This window comes from Triplophysa rosa, linkage group LG2 (genome assembly GCF_024868665.1).
Source record: "Triplophysa rosa linkage group LG2, Trosa_1v2, whole genome shotgun sequence".
NCBI classification, from domain to species: Eukaryota; Metazoa; Chordata; class Actinopteri; order Cypriniformes; family Nemacheilidae; genus Triplophysa; species Triplophysa rosa.
The window spans coordinates 2,391,192-2,415,199 of record NC_079891.1 but is presented as its reverse complement, the minus strand read 5'-3'; the positions used below and the strand labels follow the sequence as shown (position 1 = coordinate 2,415,199).

At 40.4% G+C, this 24,008-nt stretch overlaps 2 protein-coding genes across 3 annotated transcripts in view; one reads left to right on the top strand and one right to left on the bottom strand.

Annotated features, from left to right (window-relative positions):
* The first annotated feature begins 4,811 nt into the window (after nucleotides 1–4,811).
* LOC130549477 (protein B4) lies at nucleotides 4,812–6,606 on the top strand. The gene is made up of 4 exons (XM_057326697.1): nucleotides 4,812–5,217; nucleotides 5,792–5,906; nucleotides 6,093–6,142; nucleotides 6,249–6,606. Exons 1-4 carry the CDS (start codon nucleotides 4,876–4,878, stop codon nucleotides 6,522–6,524), a joined length of 783 nt encoding a protein of 260 aa, XP_057182680.1. The 5' UTR covers nucleotides 4,812–4,875; the 3' UTR covers nucleotides 6,525–6,606.
* Nucleotides 6,607–12,077: 5,471 nt separating this feature from the next.
* Nucleotides 12,078–24,008, bottom strand: part of ephb4a (eph receptor B4a) — a 30,401-nt gene continuing 18,470 nt past the window's right edge. The window contains exons 5-17 of one of the 2 annotated variants that reach the window (XM_057355279.1): nucleotides 21,287–21,442; nucleotides 20,582–20,917; nucleotides 20,379–20,503; nucleotides 19,611–19,779; nucleotides 19,329–19,428; nucleotides 16,277–16,341; nucleotides 16,078–16,191; nucleotides 15,694–15,941; nucleotides 15,379–15,594; nucleotides 15,116–15,265; nucleotides 14,845–15,038; nucleotides 14,043–14,201; nucleotides 12,078–13,230 (exon numbers count right to left, since the gene is read on the bottom strand). In XM_057355279.1, coding sequence (XP_057211262.1) covers nucleotides 13,122–13,230; nucleotides 14,043–14,201; nucleotides 14,845–15,038; nucleotides 15,116–15,265; nucleotides 15,379–15,594; nucleotides 15,694–15,941; nucleotides 16,078–16,191; nucleotides 16,277–16,341; nucleotides 19,329–19,428; nucleotides 19,611–19,779; nucleotides 20,379–20,503; nucleotides 20,582–20,917; nucleotides 21,287–21,442 — 2,141 coding nt within the window. In that variant the 3' untranslated portion in view covers nucleotides 12,078–13,121. The remainder of the gene's footprint in view (nucleotides 13,231–14,042; nucleotides 14,202–14,844; nucleotides 15,039–15,115; nucleotides 15,266–15,378; nucleotides 15,595–15,693; nucleotides 15,942–16,077; nucleotides 16,192–16,276; nucleotides 16,342–19,328; nucleotides 19,429–19,610; nucleotides 19,780–20,378; nucleotides 20,504–20,581; nucleotides 20,918–21,286; nucleotides 21,443–24,008) is intronic. The other variant, XM_057355285.1, reaches the window with a different exon arrangement.

Here is a 24,008-nt window from a genome sequence, read left to right as displayed (position 1 = left end):
ACAAATGTGAGAATTATACATTAAAGCACAGATTTTAAAGTTAGACTTTGAATTTTGATGTTAATTCCACTATTGCACACACATATATTACACAAAGTATTTAGTTTAATTACATCAGAAGTAACTGTAATTATATTACGAAAAATAAGAGTAATCCCTTACTTTACTTTTTCAAGGGAAAAGTAATTAAATGACAGTAACTAGTTACACCCAACACTGCACGCAGCTAATGGCAAACTGAACTGTTTTATTGGCACGACAGTGTTTTCATATTGCTTTTATCAAATTTGATCTTATTTTAGTTGGATTTATTAAATAAGTGCTTACTGAATCCCAAATTATTTGACTTCATTTGACTTATTTTGCCACATTGCCATGGCAATCGACTGGCAATGTGAATATAAAAAGCACATCTGATGTGTAAATGTAGTGAAATTGAGAAAGAGAGAGAGAGATGCGCAAAGAAAACAAGATTACTAAGGATTCAAAGCCCCCTAGTAAAAGAGAGAAAGGTCAACTATGTGCCCTAATACAGATATGAGGGTGAATGAGAATGTTAAGGGTGTGTGTGTGTGTGTGTGTGTGTGCGTGCGTGCGTGCGTGCGTGCGTGTGTGTGCGTGCGTGCGTGCGTGCGTGTGTGTGTGTGTGTGTGTGTGCGTGCGTGTGTGTTTGTGTGTGTGGAGATCCAATCCAATGACATTAACATTTAGAGATGAAAGAAAAAACGCCTCTAGAGGAAGCTGGTGCATCACAATGGTGCAGTGGAGAAAGAGAGGAATTCCTCCATCTCAACACAGAAGAATGCAATTACTGCGGCAAGTCCAGGTTCCCACTGTGGGCCGGTATCCCGCGAGACACGGGACAGAAGAAAACAGACAGAAGAGGCATCTGAAGAATGCAGGTGCATTCAAAGCATTTGTCACTCTTTCTGTCATAATGTGTGAATATCACGTCAAAATGCTTCAGTCCCAACACTCACAGATGTGTGCCAGAAGAAATACAGCGCATCTCATCATTGGTCAAGTTTTTGATTGATCACTCAGTAGGGACAAGCTCCAAATGTTGCTTGATAAATATATGTTGCTATTCAAGAAAAAATATTTGTTCATGTTTCCATGATCATTTTTCTTGCACTAAACTTTGGAACGGGATTTAAGGGTCGAGCTTGAAATGGGGCGCCAATTTGTACACTACAGGAAAATACTAATTACATTCATCTACTTCACAGAAAGGGTTCTAGCTAAGTTCACTTATAATAATAACTAAAATAATACAAATCACTTACTGGTCAAGAACAGGACAGACAGCTGAGTAAACACAAGATCTGCAGGCTGGACCATAATCACAGAGAGGAATCTCTTAACAACCGTGAATACAATAAAAGCCTTTTTCAGTATATGCAAACTGACAGAAAAAAAAAACATACAGCCGCGGAAAAAATGAAGAGACCAATTTAACATTATTTTCCTATTTTTATCTATGTGTTTGGGTAAAATGGTCATTTTTTGTTTCATTCTGTGAACTACTACCAATATTTATCCCAAATTTCAAATAAAAATAAATATGGTTTCTATATGCATTGATTTGCAGAAAATGAAAACTGGAGAAACAGGTGAAGATGCTCTGTGTTTTTTCAGACCTCAAATACTGCAAAGAAAACGAGTTCAGAATCACTTTTAAGCAATACAACAGTCCTATTTCTACATGTATTTAGGAAAAAGTTCAAAAATGTTTTTTTTTATGTGATAACCTGGATTTTTTTCATGCGTCTTGTCAGTCTTTCACATTGCTGTTGGATGACTTTACATCACTCCCGAGGAGTGGAATGGCCACAATACACCTATAGAAATGATGATTTGAAATGAACATTTGGAATGGTCTCTTAATTTAAGTAATTACTGTTAAACACAGATCCAACAAAATAGCAGAATACAGTCGTTTTTTTAATTTTTATAAAGACGTTACATAAACAGTAAGTGTTCCTATGTAAATGGGTAATGTCACGCAGCTTGTAAGCTCCTGTTTGTAGAAATAATACTGTAGTCTCCTTTGTGCATGTGAGCTGAGATAAACCTGGTTCCTATTACTCTGGAAAAAGGAGACTGGGGTAAAGGAGAGGACGCACGCACACGCACACACACAAATGGTGTCTTGGGGGCCCAATAAGCTTGCAAAGGTCAGAAAATCCATAATTCACTTGGTGCAAAAAACACATGTGAAAATTTAGTGAGGAAAAAAACGGCTGCGACCTCCCAAGCAAGCACCGAAGAGAATGAGTGCCGATCATTTATAAACTCACACTCGTACAGACAAAGTCAAGCCAGAAGACTTTCAGCTGGAATGTGTTTTCAACAAAACCTCGTCTACACAACAACACACAACACGGCAGAAAAACTCCTTACGGAAACTTACAGGCACGGTGGAGTGCAAAATTCTGAGACTACTCGTGAAAATGTGTTTACACGCTTAAAAATAAAGTTGATTCACGATGCTAGAAGAACATTTTTCGCCTAAATGCTTCCATAAAGAACCTTTAACAGAAGAACCTTCCTTTTTTCCGTCACAAAAAACGGTTCCTCAGATTATAAAAAATTAAGAAAGAGATTCTTTGTGGAACCAAAAGTGGTTCTTCAATGGCATCTCTGCGAAGAACCTTTCAAGCACCTTTATTTTTAAGAGCGCATTTGAGATTTTTCCGATGCAAAACACTATCATACAAAATGATATTTCAACATTACAATTTCAGAATCAAGTCTCATTGAATAGTCACCTTCGCATTTGCTTATTCGTTTTTGACTTACAAACGTGCAGAATCTACAGAACAGATTTCATTTCACGTCATGACGTCTCTTTACTTTAAACATTTCCAAACCTGGCTTTGTCAAATGTACTTTGAAATGAACTTCCAATGCCTTTCCAACTTTAAATTAGATTTTGAATAGCAGATTTTCACTACGGTCTCGAACTTTTGGATCTGCTGTATGTGTTTACACAAGTGAAAATCAGCTTGAACTCCAGCAGTTCACTTGGAAAACTTTACTAAGAGAGAGAGATTGAAAATAGAGTGTGGTCAGTGGATAACAGTCATCTCTTCTCGTGGGAGCGTGCCATGACTCTCCTGTAAACGGGTTCAAAAAACCTAGTATGACCAACGCACACATGCAACTGGCAAAGCGTGTGATCTACACACACGAGCACAAACTGACCTCAGATCACACACACACACATGAACACAATGCCTCTGGAAGACAAACGGTCATATTGTAAGCAGATGTTGAGAAAAATCGAATCCAAATGATCCGTCCTTGAACGTGTGTGCGCAAACATGTGGAAACTTCAGACACACGCGGTCACATGTGTAGGACACTGCTTTACATGTCTTTACGCGTGTAACGTGTGTCTACAGACAGACAGTCAGACAGACGCTCAATGCCGCGATCAAATGATGCCATTAGACAAAGTCCAGCACGTTTCAGCTCATTATACTCCATATGAATCCGTCTTGCCCTGATTCCTCTTCTATCACTAAATCCAATTAATCGTTTGTAATTGCATCCGAGGGACTGTGTGTGTTGGCGTACGCTTTATCACACTTATTTCCGAATGGAATAAAGCACTTTCTTTTCCGCGACTTCGACGTGACCCTCGGAAAAGTCCATTCTTCTTTTCTGGAGTCATTTAAAAGGACAAAACAAGGCAGTAAATCAGCTTTAATAAGGAGGGATGCATTTTTAAAGAGCGATGGAGGCGTCTGGTCATCGCGCGGTCAGTGTTCTCAGTGTTTTTAAGAGCAGGTTCACGAGTTTATGGACAGTGACGATAAACAAACAAAGACAAGAAAGAATGGGAGAGAGAGAAAACAAAGTCTCAAGTATTTATGCAAACATACATTTACATTTATGCATTTGGCAGACGCTTTTATCCAAAGCGACTTACATTTGTTTCTGACTATGTGCAATCCCCTGGGATCGAACGCATGACCTTGGCATTGCTAGTGCCGTGCTCTAACCACTGAGCCACAGGAAAGCAATAAAAGCAAAAAACAGTTTACAGCCAGTTTTAAGGTGAATCACAACATAGCAAACTTTTAAGTAAAAAAAATTTGATTAAAAAAGTCAAAGCCAAGGTATAGAACACATTACCAAAGAGTTAATATATGATTTCTGTAGAAAAAATAAAATCTTTTGCAACCATAGGTTCATAAGAGCAAAGATAAAACTCCTTTAAGGATGAAAGATCATAAACTCTTTTTGTATTGAAATAATGGGCAGAAATAACAGGAGGGGTTGCTTGAAATTCTCTTTGATGTACTACAGGGGAGTTTTATCCTACTGGTTTTCATAGTCCAACTGGGTACCATAAAAGTCCTATCTGGAACAATGCGGTCTAGATCTTTTGTTGTGTTATATTTGTCTGCAGGGAAATTCCTAAAAGAACCATTTTGTTCAGAATCCGGCCCTAAATTATCCTGTACACATTCCTCTGGAATTTCTTTGACAATGGGATACTCACACTGTACACTTGGAAGAAGAAGAATATAAATGTAAGGCTTACAAGTGGCGTGTTCGAATTCATTCAGAGCGCAGACCAATCATTACAAAGTCTCGCGAGAGCGAGTCGAAAAAGCACGCAGCTTTCGCGGTACTCTGACGTCATATACTGATTAGTCTGCGCAGCGCCACAGTCGAACACGCCTTCCTCTCACGTTAATGAGGTTAATTGGCGTAGTGTAATCACGAACAGGTGAATTAGAACCGCGTAATGTGCACGCGCTCAATAAAACAGATCCCCACCCGACTGCATTACCTCAAACGCACGACACAGTGACTCAAGTGTGCTTTATATGTGTATTTACCTGAAGTTTTCCCCTCGAAATGCCTCCTAAAAAAGCATCAGCAGAACCAGTTGCTGCCATCCCGGAGATCTCCGAGACTGAACGAGTGGAAGATACGCGCAGCAAAGCTGCCGGCCGGAAGGTTTCTCCGCACCCGTCCACGATGGAAATGGTGAAGGAAGCGCTGAAGGAGCTCGACTCCAGAAAGGGAGTTTCGGGTCAGGCCATCCGTGGCTACATCAAGGAGAAATACACGACCGTGGACGAGACGCGGCTGAAGTTTATGCTGAGAAAAGCCCTGGCTAAAGGCCTCGAGACCGGCGTGTTCGTGAGACCTGCGAACTCCGCGCCGACCATGACAGGCGCGCAGGGACGCTTCCGGGTACCTTTTTGTGTTGTACATCGCTTTTCTTGTAACGTAAATGAGCACGGGGGTTTTAAGCGTATAACTTACTAAATGTTTTTACTGCAGAAAGCGTAATAAAAGCATGATTTACATGTAGGATGGCACCAATCACGAGTCTCGCACCGGATGTGTCTCGATCACCTCTGTAGTTCACTTGTTGGGGAGTAACTTAAGCCATTATAAAGTCTGTCTCAATCACAACATTCTTTAAGCGCGCTTAAATAAATAAAATCCCATAAAACTAGCTAAATGCTCGTTGTTTTCCTTACAGGAAGTTACGTCACACCTAATGACTCTTAACGTTACATTGTTGCGCTGACGCTTGTATTTAAGTGAATTTATGGTTCAAAACATGACGAGCCGTCTAAGTTTTGCGAAAATATTTCAACGTGAGTCTATTCATTAGTAGATGAACATTGTTGGTTAATATTAATATCAGCTGTCATGTTGCAGGGATATATAGTGGAATAAATTATTGGACTTGCCTAATTTTTGTGCTGCACTTATTTATTTTTCCATGTTTTTGCACTTGACTGTTACTTTATTTTAGATTGCGAAGACCAAAACAAAAGAAGCCAAAGCACAGACGAAGGAAAATGCTGATCCCAATGTACAGAAAGTGGCCAAACCTAAAAAAGCAGAAGCCCCTAAAGCCAAGGGTGACGGTATGTTCTGCATGCTCCCTGTTCAGACTACAAAAGTGTTTTTGTCTTGAGCAACAATTTGACAATTATGATAATTGCTAGTTCTGGCCCTGAAAACTAAAGCCTCTTTAAATCTCCTAAATGGAAGATTAAGAGCTTTTATAAGTCATGATGTTTATCAAAAACTGGTTTTATTTTTCTCCCAAGGAACTAGCAAAGAAACCCAAAAGTCCAAGAAGAAAAAAGCAGCTACAGTTGTAAGTTCTGCATGTTCTTTTCCTCCCGTGTGCGCAGACATTTTTACAGCTGTGAAGTCTGAACTTCTCCCCCCCACTGCTGTTTTCTCTTCCCTCGTTCTCTTAGGATGCTAAGCCGAAGATGCCCGAGCGCGAAGGCTCTGCCTCAAAGGTGGCCCCCGCTAAGAAGCCCAAGGCAAAGAATGCTACAGGGGAGGGTGGAACTGCGCCCAAAGCGAGCAAAGCTAAAAAACCTAAAGCATCAAAAGAGGTTGCGGAAGAACCACCGGCAGCAGCAGCGAAGAAGGGAAAGAAGACTGCGGCGAAGAGCGAGGTGGCTGAGTCTGGAGAGAAGGGAGGCGTGACTGCTGCTAAAGCCTCTGGGAAGCGAGGGAAGAAGTGATGCTGGAGATAAACATGTTTTTATCCATTACAGTGGTTTTATTTATGCACTTGTATATCATAATAAAAGCCATTTTACTTGTTTTCAAAATCCGTAGTATGGTTTTCTTTTATTGATGTGTTTGGAACTGGTGTGGCGACCAAATCTGGGATGTCTGTCCTCATTTTACCTTTACAAGTATTAAATTATCTCAATCTGGTTTCGTATCCGTTAAGATGTAACCCCCCCACCCGGTCAAGACAGGTCCGAGCAGTCAACACAATCACATTAAGACTCGCTGATCTGCAGGAAAGCCGCCCGGATCAGAGGTCATCCGACAATGGAATTCCTTACTCGGGCACAGAGACCGCGTGTGAGGGTTTGGTCCCTCGAGGGAAGTTTAATAAGTTTGTCTCAACTGTGCAGTTTTCCAGCTTGCTCTGCATGCCCGGGGCCGCTGTGGCTGTATGTAAAGGCCCGATTCAGACACAAAATCCCTCATTAGCGTACGCCTTCCAGCCAGGTGACGTTACTGAAGAGAAGCAGGACTGTGGAGGGAAAACAGGCCGGGTTACCGCAGGTGGGTGAGAGGAGGACAGCGAGATGGATTGATGAGGTGGATGTGTGGACAAGAGAGATGGATTGAGGAAGTGAAAGAGGACAAATAGACTGGACTTTAAAGCAGCGACGGGTTGATTGAAAGAATGATAGAGGTCAGCAAACACGAAACTGTACGCTGACTGAGGGAGGCACAGACAGATTGATGGAGAGAGGGAGAGATAACCTTAGACCGAGTAAAGCAAACCAGCTGAACGTTGCCTGCTGTTCTTCAACCACGGCCGGTGTTGAAGGACTTCGGTCTGTGGTCTGCTACCGTGAGTTCTTTAACAACACCTGTAGTGAGGTGTTTCTACTGCTAGAATATCATTCCCTACCATCAGTTTAAAGAAAAACCTACAGGAAACTCAATTTTGAGATTTGAGGATTGTTGAAACACATGAAGAGTGTGGAGGTGTTAAATGAATGTAGATGGTAGAGGTCAAATAATTTGGATTTGATGAGAAATGAGTTCATATTGAGACTTTTGATCGCAGACTTGACATATCTGAGCTCAGTTTGACACATTGTTGACATCTCTTCTGAAACCCCAATGACCTCAGATTTCTTTTTCTCAGAAAGAGAATTGTCTGAGACGCAGATGAGACTTAAGCTCTCCATTTAATGTCTGCCCAAGCAATAACTGAGATATTGAGAGGATTTTACTTAAGAGGAAAAATATTTTGTGTTTTAAAGCAATTCACTTAAAATTGGGCATGCTTTCTCAAGGTTTATACAGAAATAAGAAGCTCATATTTTAAAGTTTTGATGGATTACATTAATAGTATTACATTTTTTGTTTTGTTTTAGTGTTTCCTCTTGTCTCATTTCATATTCTATTTTTTTTATCATTTTTCGAGGTGAGACCTTTTCTGGTTGGGTGAATTTATGTGACTTAACCACAGTAGGAAGAGTTTTACCTATATATAGTTTTATCTATATTAAATGTTTGATTCTGATTGAACTTTACACAAACCTTTTCGTCTCAATATGAACACTTACTGTTTGATGTTTTCCAATAGGACTATACTTTCAAAACAACTTTGTATTTTAATCTTTGCCCCAGCGCTACACCTTGGCCACAGACCTCCATAGTAAACACGTTACTGTAAACTTAACTGTGGTTTCATTTTATTTCACCTCTAGGAAAAGTTCTTTTTTTTTTGTAGTACTTGACAGTCACTGAGCTTAATGTCCATTGAACCCGGAACATTCTTTTAACCTTTACAATGACCAACAGATGCCCCTAAAAGTTTGGAATGTTAATAATGCACAGACCATTCAGGCACACACACATCTTGTGGATGTCTGGCTTTATATCTCTCCTATCTGTGTCCTTCTCAAGCCAGGTCCACCCATATGCTTCACTGCACACAAGAATGAAGACTAGACATAAAGAGTAGTGTGTTCACACACACACACCCACAGAGAGAGAGAGCAGTAATAGGACAGACCTCTGTTCTTATCTCCCCCGTCGTTCGGTAATGGATGGCTATTCACACAAAGGTCACATACACACTCTGTCAACACTCGTGCACCAGAGACATCCCTCTGACAAGTGTGTCACACACACTAAATACACACTAAAGCACAAGAGACCCTTCTCCTATCAAAACTGACAATGAAAGAGAGAGACTTGATGTCTCTTTACGGGATGCTTCAGACGGCGTGTTAAATCATATTCACACACAAACGTTACACATCATTATTAAGTTCTGAATGAGCCATTTTGGACCAATTCGTAGTAAAGAAATAAAACATGACAATTCAAATAACACGGTCAAGTCTTTTATTGTGTGAAGAACATGGCATTCTGCATTGTTTGCAAGTGTTTTGGGGACTTTTTTGTTACTGGTACAGATCGTTCATACAGACAATTTATATACAGTGCCAGTCAACAGTTTAACACTTACTCATTTTTTATTGAGTTTTATCTATAGACGGTTTCATCTTAACAACATAAACAAATGTTACTGCGCATGCGCACTTTTGTGACCTCTCCAACTGAACTTCCGGTACGCGTTCACAAACAATAGAGTGCCTGTAGATTATTACTGATGACAAGCAAAAGAAACCGAGAAGAACCGTTACTTGGCTAAACTTGTCTCTGCAATATTTTGAATTTAGACTGCGATACCGAGCTCAACCGCTAGATGTCAACGTACCATACGGTTTCTTTAAATGCGACCGAACTACAGGACCCCAACAAATTGTTTATTTAATAAAATGAACATACAACACAATTCAACAAATCGTTTATTATAATTATTATACAATAAAATAATAATATAAATGAATACTAACTAGATTAAATAAAATAAAATATAAAGTTATATTATTAGACACTAGCCAAACACAAACCGGAAGTTAACCGGGTGTCAGGCTCGCGCCCGATGAAACGGTCTATAGGTTAAGTAAACTGAACTGCAAACACTGTAAAAAAATCCCGTAATAAAAACGGTAAAAAACGGAAATTTCTTGGCAGCTGGGGCGCCAGAAATATGATGTAAAATGTACTGTTTTTCCCTTTAAAATGACACCTTTCCCCTGTTCAATTTAGTGTATTTCATGTCATTTCACAGTTTTGACTGTATTTCAAAAATACGTGAAAAATATGTAAAAAACAGTAAAATTCGTTAACCAAATTTTATCAAATCAAAATTATGTTATGTTAAAATTGAAACTATATTAGATTTAGCGTCGTCAAAGTTGTCACCCTTTGACTAGAATTTGTAAAATCGTTCTTTTTGGCATTCAGCTTCTAAGTCAACCATTTCAATTTTTTTTAATAAAAATTATATTTTTGTCTACAAAAGTAATTTCAGACATTTAAGCATACACCTTCAGATTAAAGTGTGTTTAAGATCATCAGAACCGTTTAGTTAAGCATTTACAAACTTATGGTACTGTAGGCCTATATTTATGCATATTGATATATGGAAAGTTCTATAAAAGTTGTCGTCTTTTCTGACTACCAACCCAAATCTGTAGTAAAAGTCTAAAGAACAATGCAGTGGCACCACAGGGACCACAGGTTTTCATGTGAGCGGTTGGATGAAGATGTTCAGATTTTTGTCTTGAGTGACTGAAGACGATGATGAATGCACATGTGACGGCTGAGAGGAGCGTGCTGAGGGGAAGGAAGGTGAAATCTTTGTCTCTTGTCTTCCACAGGGATGCATGGTAAGAAGAGATGCTACAGAGAACCATTGTGTATAAGACAAAGATTGCAGGAGGGGGTTGGGTGGGACGCTTCAGGAATGTGCTTTGTGTTCTTTCTTCAAGATAAAGACCCACACACACAAGGACACAACCACAGATTCTCAAAAAGCCAAGAGAAAAAATCTTTCAAATCCAATACTGCCACATGTGCTTTAGTGTTCGGAAGCTTCTCGCAATCCACTCTCACACGAAGTCGTTTCAAAAGTATAAAACGTAGTCTTAACACACAGTTGTGTCTGAAGAGCTAGCACATTATTTTCAGTGCCTCGAAAACAAAACCATATTTTTGACAACTTTGGTTGTTTCACTAAATAGTCCTGTTTATTTTCATCTGTTTGAGTTTATGTCCGAGACTAAAATTCATTTGTAGGCTTCAATTCGTTTGGCGGTGTTTGTTGGACGTCTAGACGTGACCCTGTCTAAATCTAAAGTCACATTATCAACATTTTTGAAGCATCGTGGAGAGACAGTACTCCAATTTTCATTCTAACGTGATAAATACTGAAATTAATTGAGTTTTCTATTTTGCACAAAAAGTACCAGAAGTTGACTTCCTGAACACTGATTTTAATCTTTCACATGGTCTTAGTCAACATTAAAGATATAAAGTTTACGTTTTCAAAGAATGTTCTTTTCATTGTGATTTTATGTAGAAACCAGAAAATGACTGTTGGGTTTTGGCAGACTTGGTCACATGTTGACTGAAATAAATTGTGGATAGTGTGGATATTGTCAGTATTTTTCAAGTCGATATTTTTAAAACCTAATGTTAACCTTATATATATTAGATATATTAATATGTAACACAAATCACAGATTTTGATTTCATCTAAAAAAAATCTTTCGGCTAAAACGAGCCGTTTTTATAATCACTTCAGTCTGATCTCGAGTTCGTTCAGAGGAAGTTAATGATGGATGAAAAACTACCGTTTAATTCAGAGAGTCAGAAAGCAGGTGGGAAATTGTCATAAAAACTAAATTATTCCTGATTTTGGTCCAAAGTAACTCTCTAAGTGGCCCTCGGGGGAAAATATTAAATGCTAAAAAATGCATTATTCTTTCTCTCTGTTTGTTTGGCAAACTTTTTCCCAGGTTCCTTTCATGATCCTTTTATCTGTGACTGACTGTCGACACACACACGCACCTGTCGGACGCATATTTCCATAATTGTTTTTGGGGTGATCCGATTTCTTGGACATTCTTGTTTTAAGCATTCCTCCCCGCAGACACAATGACCTTCTCTGCTCGGCAGGGGTGGAAGAGAGATTTGGGAAACGGTTGAAACTTCTCTTCCCTCGTGTGTGTCGGCACGCCGGCGGATCTCACGTCCCCAATCCCTCCAACAGAAAGAACGGTTTCTTCCCAAGAGTCCTCGACTTAAACCTTCCATCTTCTACAGGCTAATGCCACCGTCTTTTCTCTTCAAACCGTTGCTCCGTCACTACTCTTTTTGTCTGTTTATCAGTAAACACGTCAATCTGGGACTCACGCAGCGGAATGCGCCAAAACTCACAAAAACTGGGTCATATTTTATCCCAGAATCACAAGGAAAAACAATTACATTTTGCACAAAGGCAATGAATCTTTAACTTTGTGAACTTTTTCTTTTTTACCACTTTTTTTGTTTGTAATTCTCATTCCTAAAGCCGTTTTTAAAAGAAGTGTGCGTTCTGTTATTCACAGTGCATACAAGTTCAGAAAAAAAATAGTCATTCCTCATGACATGTCAGATCTCTCGAAAGAAAACTTTTCAAGAAAAATGAAACGTGTAACTTTTATTGTAACAGAAACACAGATTACACTTACAAAAATGAATCTTTTTACATAAATCAAGATATATTTATACAAAAGAAAAGAGGCAACAGAATAAAAGTCAAGTCCCTGGTTTGTTCTTGTGGATCTCCAATGTGAAGACCAAATGCTCCTACCCATAATCCCTTGTGTGGCATGAAAGGACGACGTTTGGATCTCGTGGTGAATTATTGACGGACACCATCTTAAAGTTCAAACATTTCCCACAATGAAAGAACGCGGGTGACACTCGTTCCAAGGACGTTCGGAGTCTCACAAAACAACAGACATGAATTTATTTGGTCTCTTAGTGCCAGTCAAGTGTCGCAGGTCTAACATGTGTGTGTGTATACCGCATAAGCACATATGACAACATTTAGTCCACCTTGTTTGTGTATATCTCAGAAAAAGTGCTCAAGACCTTTTGTGCTTATTTTACACACTCACTCACATACACACACACACCGAGTGCATCGTTTAAAAACAAAATACGCGTTCCTTGGCACACACACACTTGTAACCACACAGTAAGCGTGTACATGAGTTGGTCCGTGGAAGTACACATATGGCACATCCTTCATACAAAGGATGATGAAGTCATCACTAATCTGATTTTCGTGTATAAATGTCATATTTCTTATGTGTTGTTCTCGCTCTTGTTCTCTTTGCTATGAAAGTCTCCTTTAGAAAAATATTCTGCAAAAATGGAAATACTTTAACATGGCCTTGTAACGTCGCGACATCACCACTTCCACAGTATGACATCATCGCAGTCTTTGTCTGTCAGTTCGTGCCACGTGGCTCCAGAAGTAGTGAAACAGTTTCGGTATCATCCATGTGAAACCCGTGTGACATCACTCAATAAAGTTTGTAATATTAGTGGTATTACAGTGATAGTTCCGACAGGCTCGTGGACTGGTCCCCTTCAGGTAGTCTTGGAAGTGAATAATCAATCTTAAGTGATCCAGTAAAAAAGGAAGTCAAGTCGTTCCTGGATGTGCATGGTGCTCAGTACAACACGTTCCCTGGCGTTTTGTTCTGAATCCCGAGAGCTTCGATGCTGGACAGAATCTTCTTCTGATGACCGGCCAGAGTTACTCCCAGACGCAGAAGATCCCTGGAGAGAGAGAATTAATATTTATTTTTAACTAATCAAACTTTTCGTTTATATCATTATATTATATTATTATTATCCAATATACTGTATATACTGGTCAATCCATCATTGTGCGATGAAATATATGTATATAATTTCTTAATGCAAAACTGTATAATTGAACAAAATGTTACGACAATTCTAAACTATTTTTAATTTTAGCTAATTTAATTTGTACGAATTCATACAATATCATTTGTACCTTTTCGAAAAATCTGCTTTCACCCCAGTGTTGCGTTTAGGGGTGGACCTTCATGTTTGCTTTTTTTTTAATCATACATTTTCGTACGATTCGAGTTATACAGATTTATACTAAATCGCCACAGGTGGTCAAATCATATGAATTTGTATGATCTCACTCATGTTTTCGCCTGCTTTCACCTCAGTGACGGTTGTGTTTAGTGATGTTTGCTTTTCCTAATAATCGTATGTTTTCTTACCAATTCCCGTCGTACGAATTTATAAAAAAAGTTAAAAAGTTGTGCTTTCCCGTAAGATCAGGTTGGTCACAGTGGCTCAAGAAATATTCCACTGTCTCCTATTTATATAATGAAATCATTTAAACTCAAACAATATTTTATGTTCATTTACATGTTTTTATTTCATGTTGGTTTTTTTGAGTTATTATGGCTTAAATCTAAACAAACCAACCGCTTGACTGATATCAATTGGAATGCACAATAAAAAAACATGATTTTTGAACCATTTTAATCTCGTTTTGAAAGCAAACTCTTCATTGGCTCTAGTTTCAGGTATGTTTGAGTAATACTGACTCTGTGGTGATGTGAGCGAGCAGCTGCATGGACGTGTATCCAGCCTGAAGAAAACTTTCCTCGTAGCGCTCCATCTTTATGGCCCTGAGCCAGTCACCCACCGTCCCACAGGAGGAGGGCGTTAGGGGTGAGCGCTGATCTAACAGAGGGTGAGAGGGGCTGAGGAAGAGAGAGAGAGAGTGTGCGTTAAAATGCATGTAATTACCCATATTAAGATGCTGTGTCGAGTTGGCCTGAAGCAGCCAATGAGAACAAGAGTTTTGCCTCGAGGGTTGAGGGGAGGAGCAAGAATGCGACAGCCAGATATGTGGTACAGAATCTTGATTGACAGATTGACAGGTCAACATGCTGAGAGGGGAGGGGCAACACTAACATACGAGGGGCCATACTGTGCATACAAGAGCCGAGCGAATACAATGACGGACGGAAAGAGATGCCACTAAATCTGGAAGTGGAACTGCTATGCGCTTGATTGACAAGCATTGTTGGGAGAAATGCGATTCGTCACATTCCGTAAAAAAGTAATGTACGGTACCACACCCGTTTCACTTATTTTTCCGTGATTCACAATGATTTCAAATAACTATGGATCAATAAAACCTGAACTGAACATCAAATTGATAGTGAGTTTAATAGGCGTATGCTCTTACTATGCGAAGTATTTCAAATTTAGCTCTTTATTTACATAATTCGCATTTGCAGACTAAAAATACATCCAATTTCCACTTTTTGTAGATGAATTAGTTTCAAATATAAATATCGATATGTGAATATTTATCTAGAACAAGCCAACACAACTTACCCTGCCCCCTCTTGGGCGGTGATTTTAAGTGACGCTGGATTGCGAATGAGCTTGTCGAGTGCCGAGACGATGTTGGCGAAACGCGGCCGTGCCGTCCTCTCTTTCTGCCAGCAGTCTAACATCAGCTGGTGCAGGTAGGTGGGGCAATCGGGGGGCGGGGGAAGCCGGTAATCCTGCTCAATGGCATTGATCACCTGATTGGGTAAAAAAATAAATACGTTAACGAGGGAACGAAAGTGAGCTGAATATATATATATGCATATATGCTTACATCTTGGTTGCTCATGTCCCAGTAGGGTCTCTCTCCAAATGACATCACTTCCCACATGACGATCCCGTAACTCCAGACGTCCGATGCGGAGGTAAACTTGCGGAAGGCGATCGCTTCGGGTGCGGTCCAGCGGATCGGAATTTTACCACCCTGACGGAAGCAAAATGAAATCCCGATCTCCGTATTGCTAGTAATGTTTCGTTTCGTTTATTCCCTACACTGTTAACTAGTCATGTTCTTAACAGCGTGAGATTTTCTCTTACCAGTGAGCTGGTGTACGTTGGGTCGGATGAATTCTCTTGCAGGAATCTCGACAGGCCGAAGTCGGACACCTTGCACACCAGATTACTGTTGACTAGAATGTTGCGTGCCGCCAGATCGCGATGTACGTAGCTCATCTCAGACAGATACTTCATGCCGGACGCAATACCGCGCAGCATACCGACTAACTGGATGGGAGTGAACTGGCCATCGTTTAGCTGGAGAGAAACTGTATGTCAGAAAACGCCCGGAAGAGTCCAAGAGATGGACACGGCTGTAAACAATCACAGACACCTCTGCATAGTACACATACTTACTCTCAAGAAAGAATCCAGAGCTCCGTTCTCCATGAACTCGGTGAGGATCATGACGGGACAGCTGGCTGTTATAATGCCCTCCAGGTGGATGATGTTGGGGTGCTGGAACTGGCCCATGATTGACGCTTCTGACAGGAAGTCCCGCCTTTGCTTGTCTGTGTATCCACCTTTAAGGGTCTTGATGGCCACGTAGTTCTCTTTCTTACCGGGAATCCTCAGGCGTCCTCGGCACACCTCGCCAAACTCGCCTGAAAAGGGCATTTGATTTTCTGCTTTCATTGCGTCACACCGAGTTGCTCCACCCAGCGTGAAATCTCATTGGTCCATAATCACGCTTTTAAAACGCGAAACAAAACGAAAGAAATAAATCCGAAGTACACTCACCTGCCCCAATAACCTCCTCGATTTTGACAAACGAGACATCTATCTCTTTGGCGAACTCCCTCACCGCCTCATTAGGGTCTTCGTAAGTGAACGGGTCGATGTAGACTTTCACGCCTTAAAGAGGACATTTCAAAAGTAAATAACTTTATAGTTACCCCAAAACCCATAATTGAACCAGTTTATTATATGCGGCGCTCACCTTGACCCATGAGGTACTGGCCATTTTTGTCGCTGAGTTCGGGATCTTTGGAGTGATTTTGCTTCCTGTGAACACAAAGTGAAGCTTGGATTTGTATGCGATGACTGCCACAATAAAAATAAAAACAATAAATATACAAATATACAGTATACATTTTTATTTGAAAACAATACATGAAAAATGTTTGACAATGACGCTGTGTGTCCTGGTTTCTGACGTTTTTACTTTTGGTGATGTCAACTTTGAAGATCGTTTAAATCGACATGCCTGTTCTGACAGGAGTGATGCTTCGATGTAAATCAAACCCTTTGTCATTTTCTTGATATTTACACTTTGTTTGGATTCCCGGCAACAGCCGAGCACACAATACTAGTGTTCGATTTCACAGGCATCCGGAATATTCTTCGCTCTACAAAACACATTTTACCGTTTACTTCACACGTGTAATCGATGCCCATGAACTGATGTGATCTGTTTTCATTTCTGCCAGTTGATCAGGTCAAGACCCAACTCTTTGTCTCCATGCATTTCATAGTTTTGTCCCGTGTTGTCATGAACAAAGACCGATGTGTATGAAGAGAAAATCCCTCTCTCCACCCTCGGCTTCCTATTCCTGTCTGTCAGTGACCTCAGGCTCACTTATTCACTTCATCTGCGGTATATTATACTGTGAGAACGGCTTGAATTACTCTATCTGCTCTATCTTGTTCTCCTTGATAATCTTGTTTGCTGCTTTTCTCTGTTTTTTACATCTTTCTCATTTTACTGATAAACACTTGCTTATGGTTTTGTCTTCACCTTCATTGTCTTGACTCTTTCTGTTATATTTTGTTTTATTTGTTATCGTGGCCTTTCTTCTGGATTGTATTGAGATTGCAAATAAAAAATGGAGACTTTTGTTTTTTGATTCCAAACCTGGTTGACTTTTTCTTCTGCCAAACACAAAAGATATTTTGAAGAATGTTGGTAACCAAACAACACTGAACCCATTGACTTCCATTGTATGAACCACTGAAACATTTCTCAAAATATCTTCTTTTGTGTTCCACAGATCATATACAGGTTTGGAACAACATGAGGGTGAATAAATGATTTTGAATTGAAGAATTTTCATTTTTTGGGCGAACAATTCCTATAAAACAAGACACATTTATCAAAGAGAGTAGTTTTATTTTTCTGGGCAAGAGTTTGGTCAATATAGGCACTGGTGTAAGAGACATAAAATAAACTTAATACACATTTTTCAATTCAATTTATACAACTTATTGTTTCCTTCCCAAGAAAGGGCTTTTAGGCATAATGAGATTTTTTCAAATACGCAGTTATTGATGAACAGAAATGTTTTTCATCTCATATGTGTTTAAAAATACCTTTCAACAGAGATCTCTATGCTTAGAATTCGCCAATACACCAACATCTGCAATTCTAATTCAAAGCCATCTAGGTCAATATGAAGTCATTTCTCAAAAAAAAACCTAAAATTGTCGTGTCTATTTCAGTATCAGAGGACAAAGACATGTGATTGAAATATAAGTGCGAACTCTTCAGTCATTTCAGGTCAACCTCTGTGCACTGAACTTCCCCGTCTGTCTCCTTCGCTGCTGTCTCAGGACTAAAATAGTCGTGTTCATCCCACCCAGCTCTGAACCGGAGACCCCCGCTGTGTGTGTATGTAATTAAGTTTTACTGTAAATGAACGGCTTTGTGTGTGTAATCACACTTGTGCGTTTACAAATGAGAACGACATGTGTAAACCAAAACATAAATCATACAACTGGTAATCATACCTGTGCTGATATTATCAAAATATACATCTGAATGTCCTCTCAAGCGGTGTTGACTGTATAAGAGCGTAAAGTAGCGTGTGTATGTGCTGCCCCGGGGTCACAGCTATTGTTCTGTTGGTTTGGCCTGTGGAGACTGGGTTGGGGCATCCTGTCTCCATTAACCCCCCCCCTCACTTCACACAGATTCATACAGCTGGAATAACTCGACTGTTCATCTCGCCTGATATGTGCTAGAAACTCCATCACTTCTGTAGTTTAAGCTATTGAGGGACTTTTTTTGCTGAGTTCTGATTTAAATGGGAAATGTGGGATTTCTGCACCACTGGCATTGCTGAACGTGCTTCAACACACACTTCCCCCATCTGCCATTGTTCAGCAACAACACCACACCTCAAACCAATGCCACCGGTTGAGTCAGAAGTTGGACCACTAACACAAACAACGTTTACTTGGGTCACAGATACAGTGTTTTCTTATTCATTTCCCCCATTTACAATAACGGATCGTGTTGAAATTTACAGTCTTTGCCCAAAGTTGACAAAGTACTTCAACACAACAATAATGAAATGAAACACATCAGCTTTAAATTAGGCCTGTCAAAACAGACAGAATAAAAATTTGTGTTTACATTATACTGTATATGTCTGTGTACTGGGCTTAATTTTTGTATACATATGTAGGAAATATTTATATGTGTTTCTTTATATTTAACAATTATTTAAATTATATATACAAGTTTTTATTTTATTCATATAATTTTACATTTTTTTCTTAAATATATTTTTCTTAAATATATAAATACAAAATTAATATGCACAGTACACAGACATATATTATGTAAACACAAACGTTTATTCTGGATGCGATTAATCGTGCAACTTTAAATATGACGTGTTCAATTGAATTAAAGAGTAAATATTTTGCCATTTTTAAGGTCATACTTTGGTTTACGGAGTGTCTAACAACAAGTTTACGTACATACACGGTGTAAAAACACTTTCATTTTCTAATAATAGGCAGTTATTGTTACCTTACTTTTTTTATAAGCTTACAGCTTATTATTAGCTGACTCTCAAATGACATTGTAATATTTACTCTTTAAGAAAAACACAGTTATTGGCTACTTATACTGGCCAAAATGTGAGGACATGCAGAGCGTGTGTACGACAGACACTCAAATTCTGCTGGAATATCTTTGAGATTTTGTGGTGTTGTATAACAATCTCAAACCTAACGACGTCAACCTCATGTGTCTCGTGTTTTACCTGATACAGTAGATGGCGACGCCAATGACGAGTATGAGCAGCAACATGCCCATGGCTATAAGGACCCCAGTAACAAGCAGAGGAGAGGATGAAGCGTCTTCTAGGGGTGAAATGAGATACTCTTAAAAGGTGTGATACAATCTCAAAAAATTGGCTTCGATCCGCACAGAAAGGAAAAGGAAATCAATAAAACGCCTTCGCAAACAAAACTCTGGGGCCGTACAAACATGGGCGCTAATAAATGAGCACAACACACAGCCTTCGGACTGGAATGGTCCTCACCGTCAGGCAGTGTACGAAAGACCACAGCTTGACCGAAGCTGCCGTAGCCGGCGAAGGTGCGAGCACGGACTTGCACCTCGTACTGTGTTGCTCTGCGCAGGTTGCTCAACACGACGTGATTGCTGTCGCTCTCCATGTAGTGACAGGAGTTCTCTTCAGAGCCACGCTCCTTTAAAAAGAACACAAACATCGGAAATCTGTATTAAAATCATTTGGTTGGTTTTACTGTTTTTTTTATAGAACAATTACTATTTTAAGCTGTCTGAATGCATTAACTGTTAATTAGTCAGGCGTGTTTGTTTAGAGTAAACAGTGAAGAGTTGACAGAGAGCGATCAATACAACACAAGTGGTGAGAAAAATAAGAGAGGAGGGGGTCATAAAAATTGACGCCAGTAGACAGTATTTCATAGAGAAAAAGAGAAAATAACACTGAATTACCGTATCATATTCATGACTACAAATGAGCGATTAATCAAATATTAACAATCAATTAATCGATTAATCGTTAATAAAACACATGGAGAACTACGGAGCATTCAGATGTAGTTTCAATGTTTTTCGCCATCTGCTTACTGAATGCATTGGTGTTCAATCTGATCAATCGACACAATTAATTGGTTAAATCATTACAGATTAATCGATTAATCGCGAACACCCGAAATTGTACAGTAGGTTATAAACAGCACTGTCGTGTCGTGTTTAATACTTTAGTCGTAAAGATAACTAGTTGAAGGAGTTGAAGGATTACTATATTGTCGTGATGTACCTTCTCACAGTAGCGTAGCTGGTATTGCAGGATGTTGTAGTGGGATTGGGTCGGTGTGTCCCAGTACAGCGTCAAACTGGATTCTGTGGCTGTGCTCTTCCTCAATCCAGTCACCACAACAGGAACTGCACAACACAAACACGCGATTACACGACCAATGCTTCAAGCACATATGAGCACATTTCAGTCGTTCATTCTCTCACCGTTGGGGCTGGTGGTGACGTTGATGGTCTCCCCCTCCGCCTCCTGCGCACTCAGAGTGGAGACCCCGTTGAGAGCCATCACTTTAAAGCTGTAGGAGGTGTGAGGTCGGAGACCCCAGATGCTGACGCGTCGGGTCAGTATCCCGCTCTGTGACGGCCGATAGGTTACGCCGTCCGTGCAGGGCGTGCAGGGGCTCCCAGGGGTCGGGCACATGCGGCACTCCACGCTGTACGTGAGGTCAGCACGGCCCCCGCTCTCTAACGGTTCGCTCCACTCCATAGTGACAGACGTGTCGTTGACCTGAGGAACGAGGCTGCGGGGAGACGAGGGTGGACCTGCACGGCCAAACAAATTTAAGGTTACGATTCATTTCAACTCGCCAATAGTATTCATATAGCTAATGTTACGGATCTATTATTAGGAATATTCTACTTGTGTTGCATGTTTCTCTGTGTGACTGTCAAAAAGCATCCCAAGTTACACCCCACATCAAATGATAAAACCTGGAATATTCCTTTAACTCCATTGAGTCGAACGTCTATTATATTTAGGCATTCACAAAGCCAAGAGAGACAATGTGGACCGCAGAATGAAAGGAGTGGCGATACAAAAAGAAAGAAAGAGATAGAATAGTGTGCAGGATGGGAGGATACCGGGTAACCCGGACACAAGAAAGGAACGCTGTGTGTTTGAGCTGTACTAACGTGTGCAGGGTGTATCAGGACTGTCGGTGGGGGCGCGATGGTAACCGGGGCGACACACGCACGAGGCGGAACCCGTCTCTCCTGTGTGACTGGAATCAGGACACGCAGAACACGGGCCAGGACCTGAACCCATCTTAAAATGACCCGCGGGACACGCTATGAGAGAGAGAGAGAGAGAGAGAGAGATGTTTTAGGAATGAAAGGAAAGCACACACAAATTCACACAAAATAAATGCAACTAGTCATTTCAAAATCATACACAGACACGCAAAAAACACAAATACACACACAGCAGCACAAAAACACCAGTCAAAAAAACCCCGGATGAAATATGTCAAAACAAAACAACAGGATTACATCAAATCTGTTTCATGTATGAATCGATGGCACGCAACGAAACAAAACACTGAAGTTGAAATGCATTGAAAGAATAAATGTTGTATTATTATTAAACAAACAAACAATCGCAGGCAACACACACACACACCCTCTTCTTTCTTTCTTTCTCTTGACAAACCTCCTCACTCGCTCTTCTGTGTCACCGATTAAACAACAAAACCACATGAAGTGTCCGCATCCTTTTCACTTTACGCTTCTTTCATTCGCCATTTCAACCAGTTCGGACCAGTTTCCAGTCTCAGCGCTGTGATATGAAACACGATCACGCTCTTCAAAATGTTTAGCTATTTCATCAATGACAGGATTATTACAGTCCGACTAACACAAACACACAGTAAAACACTTCGGGTTACACGAGACGCTTTGGTCTTTTTGTGTCGTCTACATTTGACTAAACACACACACATGTGAAATCTGATGAAACGCAAAAAGATGAACTGGCCTGACCGGTTTCATTTGATAATCAGTTCTCTTTCTGGAAACACATCTGGAGTTGATCAACATCAGTTTCACTCGGACCCGAACATACGGTCTGAATTATCCGCCGGTTACAGGGGCTTTACGCCGCTTCCACTCTCTCTGCGTGCGTGTGTTGTGTGATATTTGAAACGGTTCGGTAATGACCGTCTGTGATTTTACTGGCTGAAAGTTGTTTCTAACTTCGGAGCTGCACAGACGTAAAGATGCCATTATTTACTTACTCTTGACACCAGTATCTGGATTTTTTTGGTTAATTAGGGGGTCCTGTCAGAAATCGAATCCCACCCGGAAAGCACTGTTTTCTCAACACTTCTCATTTATTTTGACCTTCACTGAACGCTGTAACTAAAGCTGCTTGATGCATCTTTATTATAGATTTATACTTTTTTTTCTTGAAATAACAGTTGGCGGTTCCCGTATGAAGAGAATCTATAGTCGCAGTTAAGTACCATCTTCAGTTCCTTTCCTTTAATTATATCATTACATATGATTATATCATTAATAATAATTCATTGTTACGAGACGATAAATCATTTTTTCAAAATGAATCACGTTCACATTTAAAAGCACATGAGCTACTGTACAACAACAGCGATTTAAAACCGATTTGACAGACGTTCTATAGTGAATAAAACTCAAACAAAAAACAAGGTTCTCAGTTTGTAATGTAGAGACAAAATAATCTGGATTTGGGTACATTCGATGAGAAATGTTTCAGTTCATAATTCAAATTGAGATCTTCAATAATATTGAGTTTTGATTGCAGACGTGAAAAATCTGATCTCAGTTTGACACATTGTTGACATCTCTTCTGAAACTCCAATGACAGACACATTTGTGGGATTTCTGACTCTTTTTCTCTATTTCTCTAATTTCCCATTTGCTCTCCATTTAATAAATAACTGAGATATTAAAGAGATCTCATCTGCGATATTTCTTTCTTATGGGAACTTTCATGGGGTAAACAGATGAATTTGTACTAATTAGCCATTAGTACCACACACACACACACACACACACACACACACACACACGCACGCACGCACAAACACACGCGCACAAACACACGCACACACACGCACAAACACACGCACAAACACACGCGCACAAACACACGCACCACACAGCCAACGACACACACGCACGCACGCACAACACACCGCACAACACAGCACACACAACCACACCCACACACGCACAACACCACGCAACAAACACACGCACACACACAACCACACACCACACAACACGCACACACACAACACGCACAAACACGCACACACAAACACACGCACACACACCACACACAAACACAACAACCACACAAACACACACAAACACACCACACACAACACACGCACACGCACACACAAAACACACAACGCACACACAAACACACGCACACAACAACACAGCGCAACACACCAAACACAACGCACACACACAACACACCACACACACACACACGCACAAACACACGCACACACACACACGCACGCACACACGCACGCACACAACACCACACACGCACCACACCAAACACGCAACGCACACACGCACGCAACACAACACACGCACACACAACAACACGCACACACACGCACGCACCACACACCACGCACGCACACAAACACACGCGCACACACACACGCACGCACGCACACAAACACACGCGCACCACACACACGCACCACGCACGCACGCACACAAACACCCGCACACACACACACAAAACACACGCACACACAACACACGCACACACAAACACACGCACACACGCAAAACACGCACAACACGCACACACACACACACACACACACACACACACACACACACAAACACA